General features: G+C 41.8%; 1 protein-coding gene across 4 annotated transcripts in view; it reads right to left on the bottom strand.

Annotated features, from left to right (window-relative positions):
* The window catches only part of wipi1 (WD repeat domain, phosphoinositide interacting 1), an 82,574-nt gene that overhangs the window by 33,774 nt on the left and 21,724 nt on the right, over positions 1-27,076 (bottom strand). For all 4 annotated transcript variants that reach the window (XM_052033258.1, XM_052033259.1, XM_052033260.1 and 1 more), the window contains exons 3-4: positions 8,655-8,824; positions 1,416-1,512 (exon numbers count right to left, since the gene is read on the bottom strand). In XM_052033258.1, the coding sequence (XP_051889218.1) occupies positions 1,416-1,512; positions 8,655-8,824 (267 nt within the window). The remainder of the gene's footprint in view (positions 1-1,415; positions 1,513-8,654; positions 8,825-27,076) is intronic.

Below are 27,076 nucleotides of genomic sequence, written 5' to 3'. Positions count from 1 at the left end.
AAGCAGATTTGGGGTGTGGAAAGATTAGTCTTACTGTGAGGGTGAGGTATATGTGAGCAAAAAGAACTTGCAGCAATTATAGCAATGTTGATATAATGGGGATTTCAACAAAATACTTCAAGCCAATAATTACTTCTGAAAAAATCAATAATGGATTACAGGCAACATGCCAGCTAATTTTTTTCTGCACGGTCACAGAACTAACAATGGGAGGAATAACTTGGCAATCTATTTCAGTATTTGTTCATGGTTACTGCTGCCCTGGACACCAATAGAGCTCCACATTCAAATAGTGCAAAAGGATCCTTCACACCCATCTAAGCAAACCAATTGCGTCCTTGTTTAATATCTCACCCAAAAGCACCTTGCAGTATTAATTCAATGAAGTGTCAGCCTCCCGAGCACATCCGAGAATTTCCTTGGAGTTGCTCTGTTCCATAATTTAAGTTGGGGAACTAAGTTTCCATTGATTTCATATTTGCCAGGGTTTTAACTTATTGGCATTTCAGTGGAGAACCCACCCTTGCTCTCCCTCCCCTCACATGCTTTCCATCCTCTCCCCCTACTCTCTCCCTCTCTCGCAACCACTCCCTTATTACACACTCTGCTTTCTCTCTGCCCTCTTACTCTCCCTTTCCCTTTTTTCCTACTCTTGTTCTCTCTCCCTTCCTCCATCTCCTCAAGCCTCTAATTTCTCCTCACCCCCCTCACCCATCCCCTCTATCGCTCTTATGCTTCTTTCTCTTAGTCTCTCAGGCTTCTTTCTCTGTTCTTACTGTGGTCACTTGGCTCAGCCTCCAAACTCTCCCATCCTGCCACTATCCCAGGTAAAGGACTCTAAAAGATGAGAAAGTAGCTGCCTAACAGAGGGGAAAGATGTAGATTTGGTCAAAGCAAACACTAAAGGGTGTGCTTCATGGGCAATCTCTTCCGTAAAACTTAATGGGAAGAAGAAAAGCTAACAAAATTTTTCTTACATTTTTTTGGCTTACAGTGATAGTGTGTTATTTTTACTGCAGAAAACCTCAATGTGATTTTAACCGTGGCTACATTAACACATTGTTCCACTGATGTGTGCTGAAGTTGATTTGAGTACAACTGCTGTTGGAAATTAGTCTGACTTAAACATTTTGTATAATTTTTGGCAAGGCCAAATACAGGAAGTTGCTATACGTTACTTTTTTGGGCACAAAACCAAAAGTGAAAGTAATTTTTTGACATATTATCTCCATCTTGTTCAAAACAACAGCCACCAGAAGAGTATCAAATGATTGTGTTAGTGGTTCTTAAGATATTGTCTTTCATTTTCATTTTATTATACTGCAAAGAATCTGGAGTGACACAGAGGAACTTCATGGAATTTTCAGCCCAGACATTAACTTTTAAAAGTTGCTGTTAGTTTGATTTTTACCCACCTGTGCGGTTTGGTGGTATATCTTGAATGGTTTTCAGCAACTTTAAATCCTTGATGTTATGAATATAAATGGACTCTTCCAAGCAAACTATCAGCCTCTGTGAAGGGAAAATGAAATGTCACAATCTGAGGGTTCAGATAATTCCTGGTTTTGATTAGCAGCAAACCTTTAAGCACTGAATTGTGGTCTCTACTGGAATGTACTTTAGAACAGTGCAGGCAATCCCCCTCTGAAACTCCACACAGCATTCTGCTGATGTGCAGCTCTTTGAACATTCTTTCATATCCCATCCCAGTTCAAGATGTGTGTGTACAACACAGACTGAGTGGGCAGAATGACTGGTTTCTCAGTTGGAATTGCCAGGACTAACATAAAGCACACAATCAATTACGCAACTCAACATTTATGGAACAAAATTGTTGAGAACTTGGAGGAAGATGGAGGAATGAAATAAACAAGACAAAGCTTTATATGATGCTTTACACAACCTCTGAAGGTCCCAAAGTTCTCCTCAGTCAATGAATTACCTTTGAAGTGTGGTTACTATTGGGGTGCAGGGAAATGCCACAGTCGTCTTGGGCACTGCAAAGTAAATGTTGGACAGGATAAGAAGAGACTTTGTCAGTTCTTAGTCAATATATTGCTACTGGATCCTTTACTCCACCTGAGAAACCAGATGGAGCCAAAACTGAACACCTCATCCAAAAGTGTCACCTCCAACAACATGGCACCCCCACAATGCTACACTTGTACATCAGACAAGATATCCTGGAAAGGGATGAGACAGGGACAAGAATTCAACTTTTGAACCAAAGGCAATAGCTTAATAGTGGGAGGAGATATAATACAGCCTTTAAGAAATTAATATTCATTTAAATATTAGAGCTAATTGCAGTCACATTGATGGGCTAGGCTTCAAAATTTCTTGAAAGTATATTTATAGTTACATGATATGCTTGTAGTTACATGAACTGCTAATAGTTACAATCTAATGAACTACATTTCGATTTTGTGGAAGTTGTTATAGCACTTTTTGTCTCCTGAACTTTAAAAACCAAGCTTACTTTAAATTCATTCAGAAGTGTTTTTCGTTTACTATTTCCAGTTATGAACAAGCTTGAGTTTCCCTTGGTGTCAGTTATAGTTAGAAATGAAACCTGCCATTATTTGATTGTTGAGGAGCAATGCCAGGCAAAAGGTCTAAAAGGAAAAACTGCAGACTCTGAAGATCTGAAATAAAATCAGAAAATGCTGGAAATACATAGCAGATCAATCAGCATCAGTAGGGAGGGAAACTGAGTTAACTTTTCAGGTTGATGAAATCATCAGAACTGGAAAAATTATAAATAAGTTTTAAAGTGCAGAAAAAGGATGGAGGTGGGGCAAGGGAGAAGGAGAGGTTGAACAACACAAGTGGTGGTAGTGCTAGTTGAAAGAAGATAGCATAGGTTTGTGAATTAAGAAGATATGATTAGTTGTTGTTATCTGAACTATTAGAAGAGGATGGGAAGATAAATAAACTGAATTCTGGAACATATGAGATAGAACATAGGGTTGATTCATTATCTGAAATCATTGAATTTAATGTTGAGTCCTGATGACTGCAACGTACCAATTCAGAAAATGAGGTTCCTCAAGCTTACGCTGAGCTTCGCCAAACAGTGTAAGAGACCAAAGGCAGAACGGTCAGAGTGGGAATGCAATGGAGAATTAAAGTGACAGGGATCTGTGGACTGAATGATGCTTTCTGCAAAGCTCTGACCTCGCCTACATTTGGTTTTTCCAATATAAGGGAGCACTGACTGCAGTAAACTAAAATGGGAAAAGTACAAGTAAGTTGCTGCTTCGCCTGGAAGAAGCGGACAGGAAAAAGAAATGGTGCACTTCAAAATGGCCTTTCACACCTTTTTCAGGATGTTCCAAATTACTTTTAAGTGTAGTCATGTAGTCACTATTGCAATGTGCATTAGAAGAAGTGCTGCCACAGTGAGCACCCTCCTAAAAGTGTCCCATTTCACTTTTTAGCATTATATTTGTCCATCATAACACATGCAAAAAAACCTTTACTATTAAGAAAGAAAGCCACCAATTTAACACTGGGTAGTTTTGACCTGCAACCCTGAATGTTATAAATAGGGATTGAATTTTTTTCGCTTGAACTGATAAATATCAAATCTCACCCTCAACAGGCTACCTGGTAAAAGCATTTCTTTTCCCTCCAATAGATGAAATTCAGTTGTGGCATTAACAGCAACCATGCATATATATTTGTGCATTTTGCTTTAAAAATACTGGATGCAGCTTTCCAAATGCTCACAAAAACTTCCAAATGTCAAGCATTTGGGGGAAGCCTTGAATTACACAGGGAGTGCTGGTAAGCTACAATGACAGCAATAATATAAAGACACCAGGAGCTTAGAACAAGGGTCTATATTTAATTATTGACTAATATAACTACAAAATGTAAGGTCGTGTATATCCTTACACAAACCGTGAACTACATACTTATCATGCAAGTACACCACTGCACCTTCTTTCTTTGAAAACAAAGGCTATGAACAATCACACATGTACAGAGCACCACAAATTTCCAGCCATATTGCAGATGAAGAAAAGATACAGTCTACAGCATTTGCTGTGCATAGTCTTAACAAAAGTGAACAGAAGTATGAGCAAATTGGGAAGGAAACAATAGCAACAACGTAGTGTGAAGAAATTCCATCTGTTCCTACTGGGAACATCATAGGAAGTTGTGGGCATGCTATGTTGGCGCCGGAAGCGTGGCGACACTTGTGGGCTGCCCCCAGAACACTGTACACAAAAGGTGTATTTCACGGTGTGTTTCAATGTACATGTGACTAATAAAAAATTCTTACCTCTTATTCACCTTATAGATCACAAGTTGTTATTAGCAATCCTGCATCCCACATTGGTAATTCCAAATGGCAACTTACAGGATAGGCAGTTATACCGTAACAATATGATCATGCAATGGAATATCCTTAGTCACTGCAAAATATATAGGCAGCAACACCTTCAGCATAATTATTCTCAACAGTGGTGCCCCAAAAGGCTGCGTCTTCAGCCATCTACTCTACTCCCTATATACTCATGACTGCGTGGCCAGACTGTGCTCTAACTCCATTTACAAGTTTGCAGATGATACCACCGTAGTAGGCCGTATCTTAAATGATGATGAGTCTAAGTACAGGAAGGAGATAGAGAGCTTAGTGACATGGTGTCGTGACAACAACCTTTCCTTCAATGTCAGCAAAAGAGCTGGTCATTGACTTCAGGAAAGGGGGTGGTGTACATGCACCTGTCTACATCAATGGTGCTGAGGTTGAGAAGGTTGAGAGCTTCAAGTTCCTAGGAGTGAACATCACCAATAGTCTGTCCTCGTCCAACCACATAGATGCCACGGCCAAGAAAGCTCACCAGCGCCTCTACTTCCTCAGGAGACTAAGGAAATTTGGCATGTCCCCTTTGACATTCACCAACTTTTATCGATGCACCATGGAAGGCATCCTATCTGGATGCATCACGGCTTGGTATGGCAACTGCTCTGCCTGGGACCGCAAGAAACTGCAGAGAGTTGTGGACACAGCCCAGCACATCACAGAAACCAACCTCCCCTCCATGGACTCTGAATCTCAATCTCAATCTGTCGCTGTCTGGTGAAGCAGCCAGCATAATCAAAGACCCCACCCACTGGGGTCATTCTCTCTTCTCCCCTCTCCCATCAGACAGAAGATACAGGAGCCTGAGGGCACATACCACCAGGCTCAAGGACAGCTTCTATCCCACTGTGATAAGACTATTGAATTATTCCCTTATATGATGAGATGAACTCTTAACCCCACAATCTACATTGTTGTGATCTTTCACATTGTCTACCTGCAATGCACTTTCCTGTAGCTGTGACACTTTACTCTGAATTCTGTTATTGTTTTTACCCTGTACTACTTCAAGGCACTGTGTAATGAATTGATCTGTATGAACGGTATGCAAGAGAAGTTTTTCACTGTACCTCAGTACAAGTTACAATAATGGATCATCTGATGTAAACAGTGAAAGCAACTTCTAGAGCAGAAGGCAGATATAAAGCTTACTCAGGCACCTTACCAAGAAGCCCATCTATGAACACACTCTGAGAGGATGGACCAGTGTGACCAAGTGCCTGCTTTATTTGACAGAAGGTTTAAATTGTCAACAGACCAAAGTTGTTTGAAATGAGAACATGAAGTAGCTATGCCACACCTTCCCAGAAAACTTTTGTTAAACCAGCCACAAGCAGAACATACTGATATTTTCAACATGAAAGCCCCTGGCATGAGTTTTCTGTATTGGCCAAATATTGATAAGAATCTGGAAGTAGTAGTTTTAATCTGTATCATTTGCCAGCAATGTAGAGCAATTCTATCCAAGTCATCAATACGATCATAGAAAAGACCATTCCAATGAGTCCTGACTTGACCTTTGACAGCTTCCTCGGTGCACATTTGAAGATAATTGAAATTAAATAAAGAAATATCTATATGATAAGACCTTTCGTTGAAGAGTTGTGCTGGATCTTTGCAGCCCATACAATACCAGAAGAATTATTATCTGACAATAGCAACGATTCATTTTGTATTTGTTTGAGAGTTTCAATTATGTAATGGCATCAAGTATCCATATTATTTTGCTTTTAATGGGCAGCAAATAGATCTATACACACATTAAAAGTAGGGCTTGAAGAAGCAATTACCCCCAAGAGCTTCTAATTTTGCAATGAATCAGCAGTTTTCTAATGTCTTGTTTAAATATCATATGACACCATGCTGTAGTATGGGTTTCACTCCCACAGAACTGTTATTGCTACAACACTTTTTTATGCAGGTGAATCTCATAACTTTGAGGGGAGAGTGAACAGGTGGCAATGACAAGAGGGTAAAGAAAGGCAATTCTAGTATAGTGAAAGAGTCAGAGTCATAAAACCAATGAACAGGCATCAGAAACAGAAATGGGATACTGGTGAAAGTGGTTCAAATCTGTAGTTCAAAATAGTACTTGGTATGCACTGGAAATAAGGTCAAAAGTGTCTCATGTCAATCAGATGATCAAGATAAGAAATACTCTTGAAGTTACTAAAAGGACATGTGATGACCAGTAGTGAGTTAAGGTAAGAAGTTAAAAGTTCTCCAGGAGGAACTAATGCAAGGTCAGAGACCAGGACACAGCTGAAGACTGAAACCAACATCAGTACTTATGAAATAGAAACAGGAGAAGGCCATTTGGTCTTCTGTGCCTGTTTCACCACTGAATAAGGTCAAATCTGATCAAATACCTCTGTGTCACTTCCTGCACTAACCACATATCCCTTGCCTCCCTTAATAACTAGATATATATTGATCTCTCTCTCTCTCTCATATACTCAGCAATTCAGCTTCTGCAGTCCCCTTGGGGAGAAAACTCCAAAGATTCTCTATTCTTTAGCTGAAGAAATTTCCTCTCATTGCTGTCCTGAATGGTTGAACCTTAATTCTCAGATTGTGACCATCGTTTCTAGATATCCCAGCCAGAGCAAACATCATCTCTGTGTCTACCATGTCAAACTCTGTAAGAATTTTATATGCATCAAAGAAAACACCTCTAATTCTTATAAATTTCTCCTCAAACAACAAACCTGTCATCCCAGGAGCCGTCTGGTTAAGTTGCACTGTACTCTCTCTATTGCAAATATATCCTTTCTTCAATAGGGAGACTTAAGAGAGGACCTACCTGTAAGGGAGCACTTGGATGCCTTGGATTCCCTAACAGAGAAGCAGGTACTCTTTAACTAATGCAATTAGAGGCATCAGTTCTTTGGTTAAGGTCTGCTTTGGTCTGAGTAACCTGCAACGTTTGTGGGCCTTATATACACAGAGGAATTTTGTGCAATTGATTTCAAAACAAGTGTTGAATGCTATTGACATTGGTGGCTCCTGTGCCTTTATGCGTTTTAGGCACAGAGGATCTGGAACAAATTTATGTAAGTCCACTACCTGCACACAAAGTTCATCTGGGTTTTTGATAACATTCAATTGCATCGCACATAAAACTTTCTAAGCCATTATCTTGGGTCTCTTTTTACCAACTCAGCTTCCTAACCTCTTCTTCCGAGTAATTGTCTAAGGCTAACCTGACATTTTGTAATCTTGATATCATATTTGACTGAAAAAAAATGAGTTTAGGACCACACATCCTCATTGTTAAGACTTCCTCCGTACGCTTCTGTAACAACCCAACTCATCCTACCCCAATTTTATGCTGCTGATAACCTCACCTATGTCTCTCAGTACTGGACATGACACATTCCAGGTCACTCTCCCTCTTCCACCTTCTACAAGGTCCTCCCATATTCTGATACCTATATTCTAATTCACGTAAGGTCCTGTTATTAATTGCTGCTGTGTTTACTGCCTAACACTGGCTCTCAATGAGCAAAACTTCCATTGTAAAATTGTTTTCAAATACTTTGATCGTTTAACATCTCCTGCAGCTCCTTGATTTTAATTACTCATCCTTCTTGAATGCCAGCCATGGCTTCAGCTGCCATGGCTTTAAGTTTATAACTCCCTCTATAAACCTCTCCCAATCTTCTGTTGTTTGAGACTCTCCTTAAAACCTGCCACTTTGACCAAGCTTTTGATCATTTGCCAAATACATCCTTATGTGCCTTGGGGTCATACTTTGTTAACATTCAAATAGCTTGGTATAGTTTGAGACAATAAAGGTGCTATATAAATACAAGTTGTTTTTGCTGTTGACCTCATGGAAGGATTTGCAAAAACACTGGAGAAATTCTTCAATGGTCATTGAGTCAAAGGGGGATACAGAACAGAAAAAGGTTCTTCGCCCATTAAGTCCACACTGACTATCAGTCACCCATTTATGCTAATCCTACATTAATCCCATTAACAACAGTTTCAATTTGGGATCCCTCCAATCTTCTGAATGGTAGAGTTGGGAATTAGAAGAACACCCATCTGTAATAAGAGGTTTTAGAAGTGTCACATTTACCCAATTTATTTTGGTCGTAAATACAATAAATAGTAGGTGTTATTGAACACCAAGATCAAGTACCGTGAACTATTCCTTACGAATGGTGGACATAAATAACTTATCCATTCATTCTGTTCACAAACCTTACCCTTCTGTCCTAAACAGTTTTGTGGCTACTTTAACCACCGCTGGCTGAACTGTGACCTCTCTTACCTGTCGGTTGAGCCTAACGGTGAGGATGGTATTGGAATAGCTGTAATTGCAAATCTCTGTCCCTTTCTTGAAATGATAGACGTTCATCCTCCGTGGTGTTGAAAGGCTGACAATGACCACCAGGCTGCTGGAAAATAGCCGCTCCACAATATACACATCGGGCGTGTCCGCTGCATGGGTAGGAGGGGGAGGAGGCAGGGTAGAGGAGATAAACAAGTAAGATGTTAGACACCTGGAGGAAATTTTCACACAAATTTGACTGCAGAGAAAAATCCACATAACTCGAATAATTGGCTGTCCTACACTTATTAACAGAGGTGTGACATGGATTCCCTCAATTTCAAAAGTCAATAACTGAGCCATACAAAAAAAAGGTGTTCCCAGATTTAGTCCACAGTGTTCGCACCTGATGTCACTATGTTAGCGAGGCAATAGTTAACATAACTAGCATTTGTGTAGTCCTTTTCACACATACTGTGGACTGGTTTTTGTTGCTTCTTGGCGAAATGTGGTATCTAATTTATTATAAAGCACAGTCCCACAAACTGCAATGAGAACCACAGATGCACTTTAGGTGAATTTGGTTAAGGAATAAATATTGACCAGGCCACCGGCAGAGCACAGCCTCCCTTCCACTAATGTTATGACATCTTTCATGCCCACGGTTCTGGCAAAGGGCCGTCAACCTAAAATGTAACTTTGTTTGACTTTCCAGAGTTGCAGACTGACCTGCTGAATATTTATAGCATTTATATCCGTTATGCCAACCTGAATCAGCCAAAACTTAGCTTAATGTTTCACTGGCATTTTGCATAACTTGGAAAACTCAACTAGGTATTTCCTGCTGTCAGTCACCTTTGCAATCCCGACACTATTTCTGCATTGGGGTTGTCCACAAGCATGTCCTTACTTGTGCAATATGCCAAAAAAGATTTAGAAGAACTTGGATTACTTATCTACAAACTTGGCCCTCCTTCACGCATTGAAATGATCCTCCCCACATTAACCCTCCCCGATCTCCACCCCACTCTAGACACTACACCGTGGGCGGCATGGTAGCGTAGCGGTCAGCGCGACACTATTACAGCGCCAGTGATTGGGGTTCGATTCCCGTCGCTGTCTGTAAGGAGTTTGTACGTTCTCCTGTGTCTGCATGGGTTTCCGCTGGGTGCTCTGGTTTCCTCCCACATGCTAAAGACATACAGGTAGGTTAATTTGGGGTTTAAAACGGGCGGCGCGACACGTTGGGCCGGGAGGGCCTGTTACCACGCTGTAAATAAAAAATTAAAAAAAAACTACAATACCCCACTCCCACCCTGGTTACAACGATCCCCCCACATTCCTTGACTTCCAGCTTACTGATCCCCAAATGCATTCTTTCTCCCATTCCTCAACATACTGCTAGTCCTTCACCCACCCCAGATCCCAAGAACACTCTGTTGATCTGTTTCCTTGACTCTTCAACCCCAAAGCACCAACGGTTTATCTGATTCAAATCTGCAGCTGAAGAGGTGCCGAGCACAGCCTCAGGGGAGGTTTACTAGCACTAGGACACTAAAAGCTAGCTGCAAAAAGAATAGAAACAAGATGGTATAAATAGAATTAAAATGAATATATAATTAGATGGGGTGATGCAAAGAGGTCTTGGCCAGGCCAGGAGTGTAACATTGTTGGTGCACTTCAGCCACAAACTACCCTGGAGTTGGGGGGGGGGGGGGGGGGGGGGGGGGGGGGGGGGGGAGGGGAGGAGGATAATAATTTAACAACAATAACTGATAGCAAAATAAAGCACTGAACTGTTTAAAAATGATAGGATTGTGACTGAGTTGAGGGCAAAGAAAAGAAGGAATTTTAGGTATGTCCTAACGAAGTTTCTAATTGCTGATTACTTGCAAATAAGGAAGGAGGTATTTCTGTTACTAGGCCAAGTGGTATACATCACAACTTGGGAGCATCTTGGAAATAGTGACCATTCTATCTTAATGTTTAGGTCAAATACAGAGAGAGGAGCAAGGCATGGTCTTGAATGGCAATACTGCACAGAGGAAGGGTAATGGGCAGGCACGGTAGTGTAGCGGTTAGCGTAACGCTTTACAGCGCCAGCAACATGGGTTCAATTCCGGCCGCTGTCTGTAAGGACTTTGTACGTTCTCCCCGTGTCTGCGTGGGTTTTCTCCGGGTGCTCCAGTTTCCTCCCACATTCCAAGACATACGGGTTAGGAAGTTGTGGGCATGCTATGTTGGCGCCAGAAGCGTGGCGACACTTGCAGGCAGCCCCCAGGACACTGCGCAAAAAGATGTATTTCATTGTGTGTTTCGATGTACGTGACTAATAAAGGTATCTGAAAAAAAATATAGAGAGGAGCAAGGCATGATCTTGAATGGCAATACTGCACAGAGGAAGGGTAATTTAAGTGATCTGAGGAGGAATCCAGCTTGGGTAAATTGGAATCAATCCATCCTTGGCAGGCACAAATATATTGCTGCATTGGACGGCCTTTGAACAAAAGATATTACAGTAACAAAGTCAGTACATTTCTAACAAGAGTGAAAAGGGGAAGGCAACCAACATCAGGACTCTTTGCATAACTGAGTAGTTGTAGCAAGATCAAGTGGGAAAAGGGGCACAGAATAATACAAAGGGAATCAGGTTGACTATAAAAAGCACAGAGGCTGAGAAAGGAAATAACGGGGGGGGAGGGGGAAGAGGCAAAGATTGGCAGTTAATTTATAAGGAGGAATCCTAGCGCTTTTTCTAGCCTTATCACGAAAAAAACGGTCGTCAGAGAAGTGCTGGGCTGAAGAAAGATGACACAGCTGAGGTACTTAACCTCAGTGCTTACAAAGCATAGGCTTTTTCCAAAGTTGCTAAAAAGAGGATGCTGAGATAAATGTCAGAGGTAATAAATGGCAGGCAGTAATTAAAATGGATGCATCCCAGAATGTTGAGGGAAGCAGAGGTAAAATTACCTCAGGTGCTGGTCATAATCATCCAGTGCTCCTTGGTTAGAGGGGTGGGCCAAGAGGATTGAAGGATTGTAATTATTCAAAAGAAGAGGGAGACAGATAACCTTTCAGGGACAGTTTAATGCAATTGGAGTAGAAGCTTTTAGAAACAATCTAGGATCAAAGTAACAGCCAATTGAATGAGCACGGACCTTGAAAGGAAAGTTGTCATGAACATGCAGAGGGAAACTGTGAATAAATTGACTGAGCTTTTGGATGAAGTAACAGAGAGGTGGAATGAGGACATTTGTGGTAGATTGTGGGCCGGACTGTGATGGATTAGAGCCACTGCCCAGAAACTTTTACCTATGTCCCACAGGCAAACACCTACCAGGACCAGATCTGGAGGGCCTCCCTCACTGGCCTGAAGTAGTGCAGTAGAGAGGCCCTGCCTAGGAAACACACCCTACAGGTTTCGACAGAAGGCAAAACTGGGGGCGTAGCTGCCTTCTGGCAAAACTTGTCATTTGAGTTCTTGAATATCCTTGATGTTCAGAGACAATTAAAAACAAAAAAAAAGCTTAGAATTAATTAAAAACATTAAGTAAAACAAATTAATTCAGACAAAATGTACTTTCCCTTTTCCTTCCTTCTCAATGTTTTTTTTTGACACAGAATCCGAGAACCAATTCCTCAGTGTAATGCTGGGAATTACCACAAGACTGGGCCCTATTGTCGGGTTTCACGAGGACTCCAGCAGCAGAGAGAACTGATAGATTTAGCCTCCCAAATGTGTTAACGATTCCTGGATTCACAGCTCTCATGTGCTGAGTTCAGGACGTATTTTAATCTGAAAGGCTGAACATTAGTGGTTCTGAACAGGCAGAATTAGGTCGATTGTTGAACGCCTCGCACCCAAAGTCGGTTGTCAATAAGATGCTTTATCTGGTTTAAACTAGAAGAAAGATCCATCACCATGGGAAGCTGTGTGGGCAAGAAATTTAAACGTGTGGTCTCTCTGAAGTAGTCCATTCATTTGTAACTTTGCCAGGCTGGCTGATATTTCCCCTGATGTCGGAGCTGATTTGGGCTGGTTCTTTAAGCAGTGCAAGAAGCAGCCCAAACCCAGACCCTATGGTGATTCTGGTATCAGTTGACTGGCATCTGATATTTCCTACTGTGCTGGGACCATCCACAATCACCACACTCTTCAACTTATACCAAGCTATCCCAAGTATAACATAAGTAAATGAACACACTCCAGCCTCCCTGCAAAGACATTTCTGGTCTGTGCCCAATTAATTTAAATATAAGAACCTAGACATCAGGAGGATGGTTGGGTGTGGATTGCCACACCTGCTGCCATCAATGCAGGCAGTATAAATATACATGCTGCTTGTTCGTCACATGAGACTTCAAGGTATTCATTTTCACCTCTCAAACGTAAGGTGCTTTTAAGCTACAAAGATTCTGGAACACGTTGAGAACAAATGAGTGAGAGGGCAGCCAGTTCTCCGTTTCTCCCTTCCATATGGTTTGACATTTAGTGAGCATAGTAGTCTGGGTCTGACTTAGACAAACTCCTGCAAAGTTTTGCTGCTATTTTCTTGCATGGCCTTTCATCAAATGCTTTTTAAGAGGTCCATTAAGATTCCCCTGTCTATCATTCAGGTAGATGAAGTCTATATGACTTTTCTTTTGTAAATCTTTTTGATCAGCTCACATTTGTGCAAATTGTCAGTAACTCTGCACATAGTTTCCAGTAGCTGCCCACAGCATCTGTTAGTTCCTTTTGTTTTCTCCTCTTAATGAGTGACGTTTGCAATGTTGTAATCCAAAAGGAACAATTCCCGAATCTAGAGTGCTCTGGAAAACCATGCCTAATGCAGTTGCAATTTCCTCAACTATTTGTTTTAATGCTTTTGGATAGAAACCATCACATCCAGCAGGTTTGTCTATCATAAGAACAAGCACCCATTTAACAAGTATGCTGCCTGTCTTTTGGCCTTTGTTGTCTCGTCTGCATCTGTTTTTTATAGGCCCACATTGTATTCACTGCTGTTTTTCCCATGTTATTACAAAGAAATTGGGTTTCAGCATTTTGGTGTCTCAAAACATCGTGTGTAGCACTAAGGCCTAATTGGGTTCTCCTCCCACATGAAAAATTGATGAGAGACAAGTATGCAACAGTGTTGGCATGTTTTCCATCCAGAAAGAAATGATAAAATACAATTTGTGTGGTTCCCAAAGACGCCTGCCTAAATTCAAACCAGTTGGTGATACTTTGCTGGCGGCAGTCAGAGAAAGCCATCAGCCATTAACACCACATGCTCCGTGACAGCCAATCTGCAGAAACACACACTGTGGTCGCCATGGAGAAGAGGGAGGCTTAGAGCAAGGGAAGGGAGCTCTCAGATTTTCATCGGGTTACAATGAAGTGCTTAGTCTAACTGAGATACATACAAGGACCATCACAAATACTGCTCTTTCATATTGACCTCCACCCAGAGAAATGCACACATTTTTTTTCCATCTCTTCGCTTATCCACCTTTATCTCTCAGTCACATTTGCCCCAACCCAAAACATAGATCAAGCCTCTAAATGCAGGATGGCAATGTTGCTAAAAACATGAGGAATAAGGGGAAGGACACCTGAGATGGGGGCGAGGTCAATTACAGTATAGAGCCTCACCGGGAAAGAGGAAAGGGCCCTCCTCCTCTTGTATGGAGGGGCAATTGAGGCATGTTCATGACCAACATTTTGTTGTAACTGGCACATCACATTGATCTACAGTACACATATTCATTAGCATGTGCTGCTGCATCAGCATAGAGATAGCTTTGGTGCGGGCCATTTGTGCAACTCTCGTCTTTGCAGAGAATCAGAGGAGCACCCCTCCACCCCCAACACCAGGACACAGAACCAGAGGCCAAGGAGGAGAGGTGATGGAGCTGATGGCAATGATGCACCTGAACGACCAAAATGTATTCAGATGAGAACTACGATCACAATGCTTTCCTGAGGCTGATGTGGATACACACTGGGATGTTAAGCACATTGACAGGCCTGCCTGGCAGAATGTAGATGATGAGGAGTACGGAGGGGTACACTACCACACTGCTGCAGGATATTGTGGGAAGCCAGGAAACCGCTTCCATTCTGGAGGTGATGCACATTTCTTTGCAAGGATTTAGTGTTAATTCCACTTGACAGCATTTGCTGGTTAAGGTGACGGCAGCCATGGAAACCATCCAATCTCTTTCTGCCTCAGTGCCTTTCTCTCTCGCCACGATCCACTGGGGAGCAACTTGAAACTCTTCAAGAATGGTGACATGCCACCAGGGAGGATCCTGATGTCATTACTGAGCAGAGAAATGTCACTAGAGAACTGATCACAATTCTGATTGAGCAGTGAAGTTTCGAGCACGTTGCTGCTCTCAACAGAGGTGTTACCTGAGTAGCGCACAATTCTCTAGCAGCCAAGGAATGCTACATTTCAGCAGAAAGCTGTTCTCTTCAAACGAAGACACTAGATGTGAGCAGATCTCTCTCCTACAGCAGAAGATGTGGCACTCATGATCTCATCCTGCTCTGCAGGAGCAGTCATCCGCACCCAGCATGTTCCCCCAGTTCACACATCTCTTCATAATGAGCAGAATGCTACTCAGAATATCTAGGGAGCTGACTCCAAGTGTGAACAGAGCTGGGTCCAGACACTTGTGCAACAAACAATCTGCTTGAGGAGCTCAGTGGGCCGAACAGCATCTGTGGGAGGAAAGGAGTTGTCGATGCTTCAAATCAAAACCCTGCATCAGTCCTGAGCTCAGTTCCACTGGCTACAGTGGTGATTATTGACCAATGTGGTTCAACAGACCAACTTCTGACCACTATCAAAGCCAGCAGAGTATATCTCCACCGTTGAAAATGGATCGTGTCCAGAATGCTCCAAGGGATATGCCATCCATTAGCAAAAAGAGATATGATGTGGTAAGACATTTAAGTAATAGAATCTTGGATGAACTCCTTGACATTTTACAGTCATAGAACCACCACAGCACAAAAACAGGCCCTTCAGCCCATCTAGTCCATGCCAGCCTGGTCTTCTGTCTCATCCCATCTACCTGCACCTGGACCATAGCCCTCCATACCTCTCTCATTCATGTACCTATCCAAACTTCTCTTAAATGTTACAATTGAACCCATATCTACCACTTCCGCTGGCAGCTCATTCCACACTCACACCACCCTCTGAGTGATGTAGTTCCCGCCTCAGATTCCCCCTAAATATTTCACCTTTCACCCTAGCCCTATGACTTCTAGTTCTAGTCTCACCCAACCTAAGGGGAAAAAGCCTGCATGCATTCACCCTATCTATACCCCTCATAATTTTGTATACTATAAGATCTCCCCTCATTCCCCTGCACTCCAAGGAATAAAGTCCTAACCTATTCAACCTTACCCTATAACTCAGGTCTTCAAGTCCCAGCAACATCCGTGCAAATTTTCTCTGCACTCTTTCAAGCTTATTGATATCTTTCCTGCAGGTAGGTGACTAGAACTGCACACAATACTCTGAATTTGGCCTCACCAATGCCTTATACAACTTCAACATAACATCCCAACTCCTGTACTCGATGCCCTGATTTATGAAGGCCAAAGTGCCAAAAGCTCTCTTTATGACCCTATCTACCTGTGAAGCCACTATCAAGGAATTATGGATTTCTATTCCCAGCTCCCTTTGCTTTACCAACACCTCAGTGCCCTACCATTCACTGTGTAAGTCTTACCCTGGTTAGTCCTCCCAAAGTGTACCATCTCACATGTGTCTGCACTAAATCCTATCTTCCATTTTTCAGCCCATTTTCCCAGCTGGTCCACATCACTTTGCAAGCTTTGATTGCCTTTCTTGCTGTCGACTATACCCCCAATCTTGATGTCATCCACAAATTTGCTGATCCAGTTTACCACATTATCATTCAAATCATTAATATAGATGATAAACAACAACTGACCCAGCACCGATCCCTGCAGCACACCACTAGTCACAGGCCTCCAATCAGAGAGACAACCACCTACTACCATTCTCAGGCTTTTCCCGCTAAGCCAATGTTGAATCCAATTGACTATGTCATCCTGAACGCCAAGCAACTTAACCTTCTGAAGCAGCCTCCCATGCGGGACTTTGTCAAAGGCCTTGCTAAAGTTCATGTAGACAAAGTCCACCACCTTCCCTTCATCAACCTTCCTAGTAACCTCCTCGAAAAACTCTATTAAATTGGTTAGACATGACCTGCCAAGCACAAAGCCATGTTGACTATCCCTTATCAGGCCCTGTCTATCCAAATACTTCCTGTATATATCCTGTCCCTCAGAATACCTTACAATAATTTACCCACGACTGATATCAGGCTCACCAACCTATAATTTCCCGGCTTATTCTTAGAGCCTTTCTTAAACAACGGAAAACATTAGCTATCTTTCAGTCCTCCAGCACCTCATCTGTGTCTGAGGACATTCTAAATATCTCTGCCAGGGCCCCTGCAATTTCTGCACTAGCCTCCCACAAGGTCCAAGGTCCAAGGGGACACTTCGTCAGGCCCTGGGGATTTATCCACCCGAATTCGCCTCAAGACAGCAAGCACCGCCTCTTCCGGTGAGTTGGTGGGTTTACTGGTGAATTGGTTAACTTCAGAGTGTGGGGCTCAGTGCGGGCAGAGTCAATGATTCTGCTGGGCAATTTAAGAATCTTTCCTCCAAGGGAATTTCTGACAGCAAGCCTATGCTGCGCCTTCCATAGATTCTGTCTGTGTTGTTCACAACATCTTCTGCTTTCCTCAGGCAGTGAGCATTGACGATCGAGCTTGTCTGCTTGAGAAGGAACATCCCCCTGTAGGCCATTGCTGCTTTGCTGCTCCTGTTGACCGTCATTTTGTGTCTTCAGCCATCAGGCTCCTGGTCTCCTTGCTGGTGTTTCACAGTCATTGGTTGTTCCCTCCTGTTTGATCAAGTTATGGAGCGTGCTACGAGGTCTCCACATCAATTGGACACATACTGCAATGGTTCCCCAGTGGAACTGCAAGTTTAGCAGGCCAATAGCATTTTCTACTACTGTTCACATGGTATGGCTGTCATTGAAACCGTGCTTAACTGGGGTGGTGGGAGCATGGTGAGATATCAGTACCAACAGAAGTCATGAGAAGCACTCATGTCCATTAAAGGTGTCAGCCAAGATCAACTCCCCGAGAATGAAGGAGTGATGTGAGCTCCCTACACCATGAGGAAACTGTTGCGGTCAACAACTGCCTGGATATTGAGGGAGAAAAATCCTTTTCTACTGATGACCATAAAAGCATAAGAAGACAGGAGCAGAGGTAGGTCACTCAGCTCCTCAAGCCTGCTCTGCCATTCCCAAGCCTCATTTCCTCATCTGGGCCACTTCCCCATAGCCCTCAATTCACCTTTCAAAAATTTATCTACCTCCTCTTTAAATACCCCCAACAATCAAAATTCAAGAGATTCATCACCCGTATGCACTTCAGTTAAGAAATGGTGGAGGCTGTTGAGGGGAGCCTTTAGTAGTCTGAAACTTGCTAGCAGATCCCTGTGAACTCAATGCCATCTCCTACTCACAGAAATCCAAGTTGTTCTCAGGTGGAATCTCTAATGCTGCAGTAAGCAACACTGATATAGGGCAAGCATCAGTGGCAGCTGCCTGGAATGATCCAGAGGACAAGAAGTTGATAGTTACTGTGGCTTTGACCTCCACAGTGAGATGATTTCTGGCTACAGATCATCCTGAAGAATGCCACATATCTAAGTGATGAAAGCCTTTAAAATCATGAGCCTGTATATATATGTTACTCCTCAGAGAAACAAATTAGGATCTTGTATCTCTGAAACCTCTGCGGTTAAGCTCTTTGTACCTGTACATTTCTGAGTCTACTGCCCTGAAAGCCCCAACAATCTCCAAGTCACCTATAATAACCAGCCCAAAGGGTCCATATAGAAAGTGATACCAGATGCATAACCACTGAGACACCAGTGAGTGATTTGCTCAATAATTAAATGCTGCAACAAGCACTCCTTGATCATCTTCCAAGGACTTTGGGCGGTGTTGAACCATCTACAACCAATTCCAGATCTGCTTCATGAAGTGTCCTGATATCAGCACTGTGGTCCTTTAACTGATATCTAAAGGAAAAGCACAGCAGTTTGTGCTGCTTGTTTATATCAGGTTATTATACGATACTCATTTTCTGGAGAAATGAGCTCCAATGTTTATTGGCAAGGGTTGAAACTTGTGTTCCATGACGATTAAGGTAATTTAGTGGGCATCTAGTGCTAAAGCAAAGTTGGAATTGCTAAAAGGAGATCATAATCAGAAATTCAATTTCTGGAACGTTTCTATTTCATCCAGAAATGATTATTAATGCAATGTACTTTTATTTAAATCCACCTTGGATTACGTTGTACTGATAAAACAGTGCTATGTGATCCAATTTCCAAACATGTATTTTTAACATGCTAATACCTAGGTGGTATTTGAATTCTTGCACTAAAGTGAACTAACTGTTGGTGCTGCAGCTCAGTTTGATCAGTGCAAGCTGATATAGATTTCCAGGTCAAAGTTTAATGTTGTTGCTGCATTATAGCATTTAACATTACTGTAACTAATTTTTTTTTAATGTAGAAGGAACTTGCTGAACTCTGTCCCAAATTCCAGTTGATTCAGATATTTTTAAATCCAACCATGTTTGAAAAAACACTAATTTGATCAGTCGTTCTATTCTGTAAAAATGAATGCTTGCAACTGTATCCTGAATCTGTTGTTCTACATTCCAAACTTCTTTTGAAGTTCACCCTTTAACTAGGCTTTTTAAATCCTCTGCTGGTTTTTGCCTTTGTGATCTTATGTTATAGGTTGGCACAACATCGTGGGCCAAAGAGCCCGTACTGTGCTGTACTGTTCTATGTTCTATGAACTTCTGCATTTGAAACAAGCACAAATACCGAGGCTTTTTATTGGGGCTTCCTAATGTGTTAGCAGAGCTGCAGAGATGAAAACTCTTTTCCTTTATTGGATTACAAACTTGTCAAAACTGAATGTTCTACCAGTGTGAATTAATTTGAATATATAATTGATTCTTTGTTATTCTGTACAGGGAGAATCAACCCTGTGTGCTGTTCAAAACCTGAGGTCACAGCACAAATGAACTTCAGTTCTCTAATACTTTAAAGTCATATCTTGTCATTGTTGTCATAATTCTAATTATAAATTTTATTGGGAGTGTAGTAAGCTAAACAAACAGGAGGTGCAAGCAGCCATAAGATTTAATATTCCATATTACTCTCTAGTGCAGCTGCGTGCAATGAATCAAGATTAAATGCAGACTTCATCCTAAGTGGAATTAAGAGCAGATGAACCTAACCAGCATATGATATTTTTAGATGCAATTTTAAAGACAGACATTCTTTTTCTACATCTCCAACTTTAATGGAATATCTCCACATGAACCCTTTAAGCTGCAATTAAATCTCCAGCCAGTGGTGGCACACCATATTCTACAAGTCACCATAGCATTTTCTATGGTTATAGGACTTTATTGCGAAGTGCTAGATTTTAATGTTAATAGATACTTTGCTGAGAAAAGTATATAAGCAAAAACAGCTCATTCTGAGTTGGCATTTGAAACCCTCACTCAACCACCCCCACCCCCCCCCCAACCCCACGATCCAGGGGTGGTACAAAAAAAGATCAACTGTACACTGGCAATTTCCTGAGTATGGGGTACCTTAAAGGTTCTAGTCATGACATTTTATCATAGATAATTTTTTTTACCTGACATGTACATTTTTGAAAAGAAATTATCTCATCTGGAAGGCGGGGTGGCAGGGGAACTGACAGGGACTGTAAACTCACAAGGAATTAAAATATAAACATAAAAAGAATGCTGGAAACAGCCTGTGGTCAGACAGCATCTTTTCTCTTTCCACAGATGCTGCTTGACTCACTGATGATTACAGCATTTCTGTGTTTTTACTTTAGGTTTCCAGTATCTGTGAATTTTTACTTCCAAGGAAGTAATTTTGCTTGTTATTTGGAGTTGGGAAAAAATATTGTAGAAATTTATAGCACAGGCTGCCATTCAGCCCATCGCCTTTATGCTGAAGACATAGAATGAACTAAAGATGATGATGGTGTAGTATGATCATTTTCGTAAGTACACAAGGGCAAAGAAAATATTAAATGATCAGATGAAGAAATAGTTGCAGGAACAGCAGTTAGCGTAACGCTATTACAGCACCAGTGACCCGGCTTCAATTCCGGCCATTGTCTGTAAGGAGTTTGTACGTTCTCCCCGTGTCTGCGTGGGTTTCCTCCGGGTGCTCTGGTTTCCTCCCACATGTATACAGATTAGGAAGTTGTGGGCATGATATGTTGGCGCCAGAAGCGTGGCGACACTTGTGGGCTGTCCCCAGGACACTCTATGCAAAAGATGCATTTCACTGTGTGTTTCGATGTACACATGACTAGTAAAGAAATCTTATTTTCTTTTAAAGAGTAGACAAGATGTTACAAAGGAATTGGTATTTAATTTACAACCAGAATTTAGAGCAACTTCTGATAACTTTTGAAAACCAAAAATCTATATCTATTAGGTAGCATCAGAAGTCAAAGGCTTTGAGAATATCCATGGTCACTGAGAGGGAGATCGATACCAGAGTGTGGCTTGGAAATGTATTTGAGAAAAGACAACTGAAAACACAAGTGTTAAGTCATAGGAAACTAGCAAGATTTAGGTCTCATTCCTGGGAATTATCTAATTCCAATAAAAGTAATGAGACATTGTAATTGGATTCAACATGCTTGGTCAAATAAATGGGAAGAGGAATTTGGTCTTACACCAAAATTCACATCCCAAGGAGTGGTTAGAATGTTGAGCTCATTTCCACAAGGCAAATTTAAGAGGAAGCTGGATTTGTCCATGAGAGATGTGTACATGAGAAAAAGAAAACGTTGATGGCATTAGATGGAAGGTGGAAGGAGACTTGTGTTACCATAAACACCTATGGATGTGTTTTTTCTGCAGATGGTTGTGATCTAAGAGCAGGAGTAGGGTCAACATACAGTTTAACGGCCCGTTCACTTCCTGGTCCCAAAGTTCTTGGGTCTATGGTGTCATTGGAAGTGGAGGTCATCCCAAATCCTAAAGCCTGTCTTCTAATGTCTCTTGGTTGGCGGGGTGAATATTGAAGAAAACAGATATAAAAGAAACCTCACCAGCTGCTTCCTCATTGGAATTTTGACCATATCTTTAGAGGAAGTTGATTCCTAACAGTTACGGCAGTTTACTTGCAGCCCACCCAATTCTACCATCCCATTCCTTCAAATTTCACACCCTCACAGCCTGGGTTCATACACCCAGGTACAGGATGGGGTGAGGAGCGTTCCAGCATCTGTGAAATCATGTTTGGATGTGAAACAGTCTGTACTGTACAAAATAACAATAAAATCTTTGCACACAACTTGAAACACTGGAGCACAGTTAGTAATGATATATAACAGTTACATTCTGATACACAATTAAACATGTTAAGACTTCTCAAATCTACTCAGGTCTGCCAATTGCTGTAATGCTATTGGAATCAATAGGACCAAATGTTCGAAATGCAGTACAATGTCCAGGCAGTACTATAATGGACATTTGTCATACGTGACCGAGGATGAACTTCTACCCCAGCAACAGTAATGAGGTCAGCAGAAGACAATAATGTTACTCTGGTAAACAAACCGTGGAAACAAACTGAGCAACTGTTCACATTCAATAAAATAATAATCTCCTCACCTTAGTTTTTGATAACTATCAATTTCAGCAGTGTTTGTTCTCCCATTAATTGATTCTACAGAATTGATTGCCACATGGACAAGGTTCTAAAGTCATCTCTTAAGTAGGCAAGGGTATTGCTCATTCAGTGAGTACCTCATCTAACATGGAGCTGAGACACAGGAGACTGCAGGTGCTGGAATCTGGAGCAACAAACAATCTGCTGAAGGAACTCAGCAGGTTGAGCAGTACCGGTGGGCGTGGGATAGGAATTATGGACTAGTGCAGGGTTTTGACCCAAAACGTCAACATTCCTTCCTCTCCCCTCACAGATGCTGCTCGAGCCGTTGAGTCCTTCCAACAGATTGTTTGTTGCTCCAGATTCCAGCATCTGCAGCCCCTTAAGTCTCAGCCTCACGTTAGATTGATGTTGTTTGCATAGAACAGAGACCGTGGTTACAAGAAGTCCCAGGTTATAATGTTACAACTCACATTATTCCTTCATATGCCACTTCATAAGTCATCATAATTCCTTCATAAGTCATCCATTGTATGCAAGGTCCCACTTATAGCTCAGGGCTACAGAAAATTTATACCCAACATTTTGAAGCATATAAAACAGGAAAGAAAGAAAGAATGCCTACAAGCAGAAGTTGAGCCCAGTATGAGACCCCATCTGATCATTTTCTAGTTCCCACCAGGGAAGTGCTGGGCCTCCACAAAAGTTATCTCCATGCCTCTAATTTAGCACACGAGGTCTTCTGGCCTAATCCCACTATCAGTCCCTGGTCCTGGCTGCTGGTGCTACTATTGTACCCCCTGTTGTTCCTAGTAAAGACAGTGCTAGTTAATGTACTAAATATCTGCTCTCTATTCACAGTTACCTAAATTGTGGTGGTGAAGTCATAATGTTGGAGGTCAATCAATGCAGACATTCTTCAGTTCCATTACCCCAGGCTAGCCACCTTCAGCTGTTTTATCAAATACCTTCCTTCCATCATCAAGTTGCTGATTATGCCACGATGTTCAATTCCATTTGCAACTCCCTAGCAAACAAAGCAATCCATGTCTGCAGATCACAAGGCCTAGACAACACTTGGGCATGGGCAGACAAAAGTGCCAGGCCATGAATATCTACAATAAAAAATGGTCTAACTTCCTTGTCTTAATATTCAATGGCATTACCATTGACAAGACCCCCACCATCAATTTCCTGAGATCACCTTTGACCAGAAGCTCAAACAAACCAGCCACATAAATATTGTGACTACAGGAAAAGGTCAAAGGCTTGGCATCTTGCAATGAATAACTCACCTCCTGACACTCCAAATCTTTCCCAGTATCTGCAAGGTATAGTCAGGAACATGATGGAACACTCTCCACTTGCCTGAATGAGCACAGCTCTAACAACATTCAAGAAGCTCAGTGCTACCCAGTATAAAGCAGTCCACTTGATTAGCACACCATCAACCATCCCCTACATCCATTCCCTCTTCCACCAGTAAACCATGGCTGCAGTGAGATTCACTGACATAAATACACTGCACTTAGTTGTCCAGGCTATTCCAAGGCACTTTCCAAACCTGCAACTTCTACCATGGAAATTGGCAGGAGCAGCAGATTTATGGGAACAACTTACCCTCCCATTCCCCAAGTTGTTTACGAAGAAGTAGCAAGCTCCCAGCAGTGAGTAGGAACACTGGTGATAAGATCCCACCACTCAAAATGCTTTGATGGCTTTTGACAGCTCACCACCGTTCCAGTTTAATATTGCACCCAATCACCACACCCTGATCCTGATGACCAGCCTGACTACTCTGCCCCTGCCCCCACACTCCTGCCTTACTATTTCCCAGGCCCAAATTGGGCCTTCATCTATCAGCAGTTTTTCTCACCCAACTCAGCTTCAATCCCAAACAGCACATGTTCATTAGTGCCTGTGCCTTTTGGTTGCTTCGGAAATATTCAGCAAAAGGACCACAGCCAAAACACCTACTAGGGTTTCTGCAATTACTATTTATGTGTCTCCACCTGCTAGTACTATGATTCTAGTTTTACACCATAGCTTGTTCTTCAGAGATGCAGAATTATGAGGGGTGAAATGATTCATCTCCTGCTTCAGAAACGCACGGTAGTGTAGCGGTTAGCATAACGCTATTACAGCGCCAGCGACCCGGGTTCAATTCCCACCGCTCTCTGTAAGGAGTTTGTATGTTCTCCCCGTGTCTGCGTGGGTTTCCTCCGGGTGCTCTGGTTTCCTCCCACATTCCAAAGATGTACGGGTTAGAAAGTTGTGGGCATGCTATATTGGCACCAGAAGAGCGGCGACACTTGTGGGCTGCCCCCAGAACATTCTCAGTAATGCAAAAAGACATATTTCACTGTGTGTTTCGATGTACATGTGACTAATAAATAAATATCTTACCTTATTAATTATGTTCTAAATTACTTTGCTCATCTACTTCTCATTGTTGACAAGTATATAGATGAAGGACTTCCAGCAATGTAACAACTACCCTGCCCATTCCTCAACACCAGCTAAACAGTACAGCCACATAGCACATCCCTTTTATTTAGAACTGTGACAATATTCTGAAGTCAATAGGATTACTCTTGCACCTCTTTTTTTTCCTCTGTCATTCCTGAATGCTAGGTATATAGGAATATTAAAATCACATTTTAAAAGCAGAAAATGTTGTAAACAATCATGCAGAAATTGTGAACTAAGAAACAGAGTTAATGATTCAATTTGATGATGTGATTCTGATGAAAGTTCACTGTCAAGAAAAGTTAACTGTTCTTCCCTCCATGGATCTAAACATTTACGCAGTAAATAGTTTTACTTCAGTATTTTAGCTTTTGCATTAAGAACCCATTCCTGGCTTTGCTTGAGCCAGTGATCTGTTAATGCATCATCTTTGTAATCCCATGTGACAATTTGTGCCTGCAGCTCAATAAACTCATTAGTTACACTACAAACATTGACGTGCAAAGAAGTCAATGCATACTGTCCTGCTTGATGTCACCTTTGACTGATTTACCATACATCTGAAAAATTTGACACAGTTGAATCTAAATAACCACATAAATAACTCCCTCTAAATCACACAGCAGTTTATGGAACTCTGTTTCAAAAAGTGGCAGAAATCATGTTTCAACCATTGTGGAAGTTTGTGGCCTTATTAACTACAGCTGTGAGAAATGCAATTCCATCAATGCCTGCAAAAAAAAAATGGCAAAGAATCAAGCACCTGTGATAGAACCACACGTTTCTGAAGCAGGAGATGAACCATTTCACCCCTCATAATTCTGCATCTCTGAAGAACAAGCTATAGTTTAAGCAAATCCTTGTAAAAATGACTCAACACTTTCAGTAAACTCATCAGATTAGTCACGAGGCTCAGCAAGCACTTACTCAAGCTATTTAGCCTATTGTCTTGATCAAAAGATGCTCCAGTAACAATCTCCCCATGAAGTCTTCTTGCATCCTGCTTGAATCTACCTTCTCCCAGCTTGGACTCAACCCCTTGCTTTATGATTCTCTGATCAGAGCTCAATATCAGAGAATCTGATACTGAGCTCTGTATCAGAGCTCTGATACAGAGCTATGTGTTATCTGGCTATTCTATGCTAATGGAAATCATGCAAAAGTTTCTTCCATTCCTCGGCGGAAGCAAGTCATCCTCAATTCCAAAGGACTGCCTGTGGATCTCTCTGAGGTGAAGTTAACCAAACAAAATCTTACAGTACATTAACCTTATTGTGGTTCCATCAACAGCAGTCCCCCACTTCAGTGTTGGTACCACATGAAAGAGGTCATGGTCTCCTTGGACAGCTGCATTACCTGAGCAGGGTCTTTTTGCACCTGTTCCCAATCCTATCTATCCAAATGTAACCAACTGAATGGCCGGACAACATACTGCATCCACTAACACCTGATAAATTTCTGACCTCACCTGGGGTTACTGTGAGCTGGTGAAACCAAACTTATGAATTTCTCACAGGGAGGGACAAGAATTGGTGTGGTTAATTACACGTCTTTGGTCCCACGACCTTTTGTTTCCGAATTGTGAAATCAAAGGTAGCATCAGGTTTCACACTGCAAGAGTTTCTAAACATTAAAACAGTGTAGCAGAGAATCCAATACAAGTCCAGTAGCAATCAAACAAATTACCTGAAATATGCAGAGTCAAGGAAAAACCAAAGGAAAGAAGAAGACTTGAAAAGTGTGGGAAACTGATATGAACTCTGACCACATAACAGTGACTGTACATTATAAAGTAATTCAGGTGAAGTGTTTTGAAACGTTTCTGGAGACTTGAGAAGGCAATGTATGAATACAAGCGACTCTTCAACTTAGTAAGAATGCAGGATAGGGGGAGAAGTAGATGGGCTGGAATAGATGGAACTCAAGAAATTCTGGCAGACGTTTCCACCCCAGCTCTGTGACTTTCATAATGACGGAAATACAAAATGCAAGCACATGCTTGGCTGGATAAATTAAGATAGAACAGATCATGGTGTCTCTTGTTACTTGGCGTTGGAATAGGCACTTAGTGTTCCCTGTAAGGATGCTGAACAATCCTGACTCAGTCTTCTAAAAATGAACGAAGTATTCAACTGTAATCAAGCCTTTTTCTACTCCTCCT

This window comes from Pristis pectinata, chromosome 18 (genome assembly GCF_009764475.1).
Source record: "Pristis pectinata isolate sPriPec2 chromosome 18, sPriPec2.1.pri, whole genome shotgun sequence".
In the NCBI taxonomy this organism is placed as follows: Eukaryota; Metazoa; Chordata; class Chondrichthyes; order Rhinopristiformes; family Pristidae; genus Pristis; species Pristis pectinata.
This window is presented reverse-complemented; position numbering and strand designations above follow the sequence as displayed.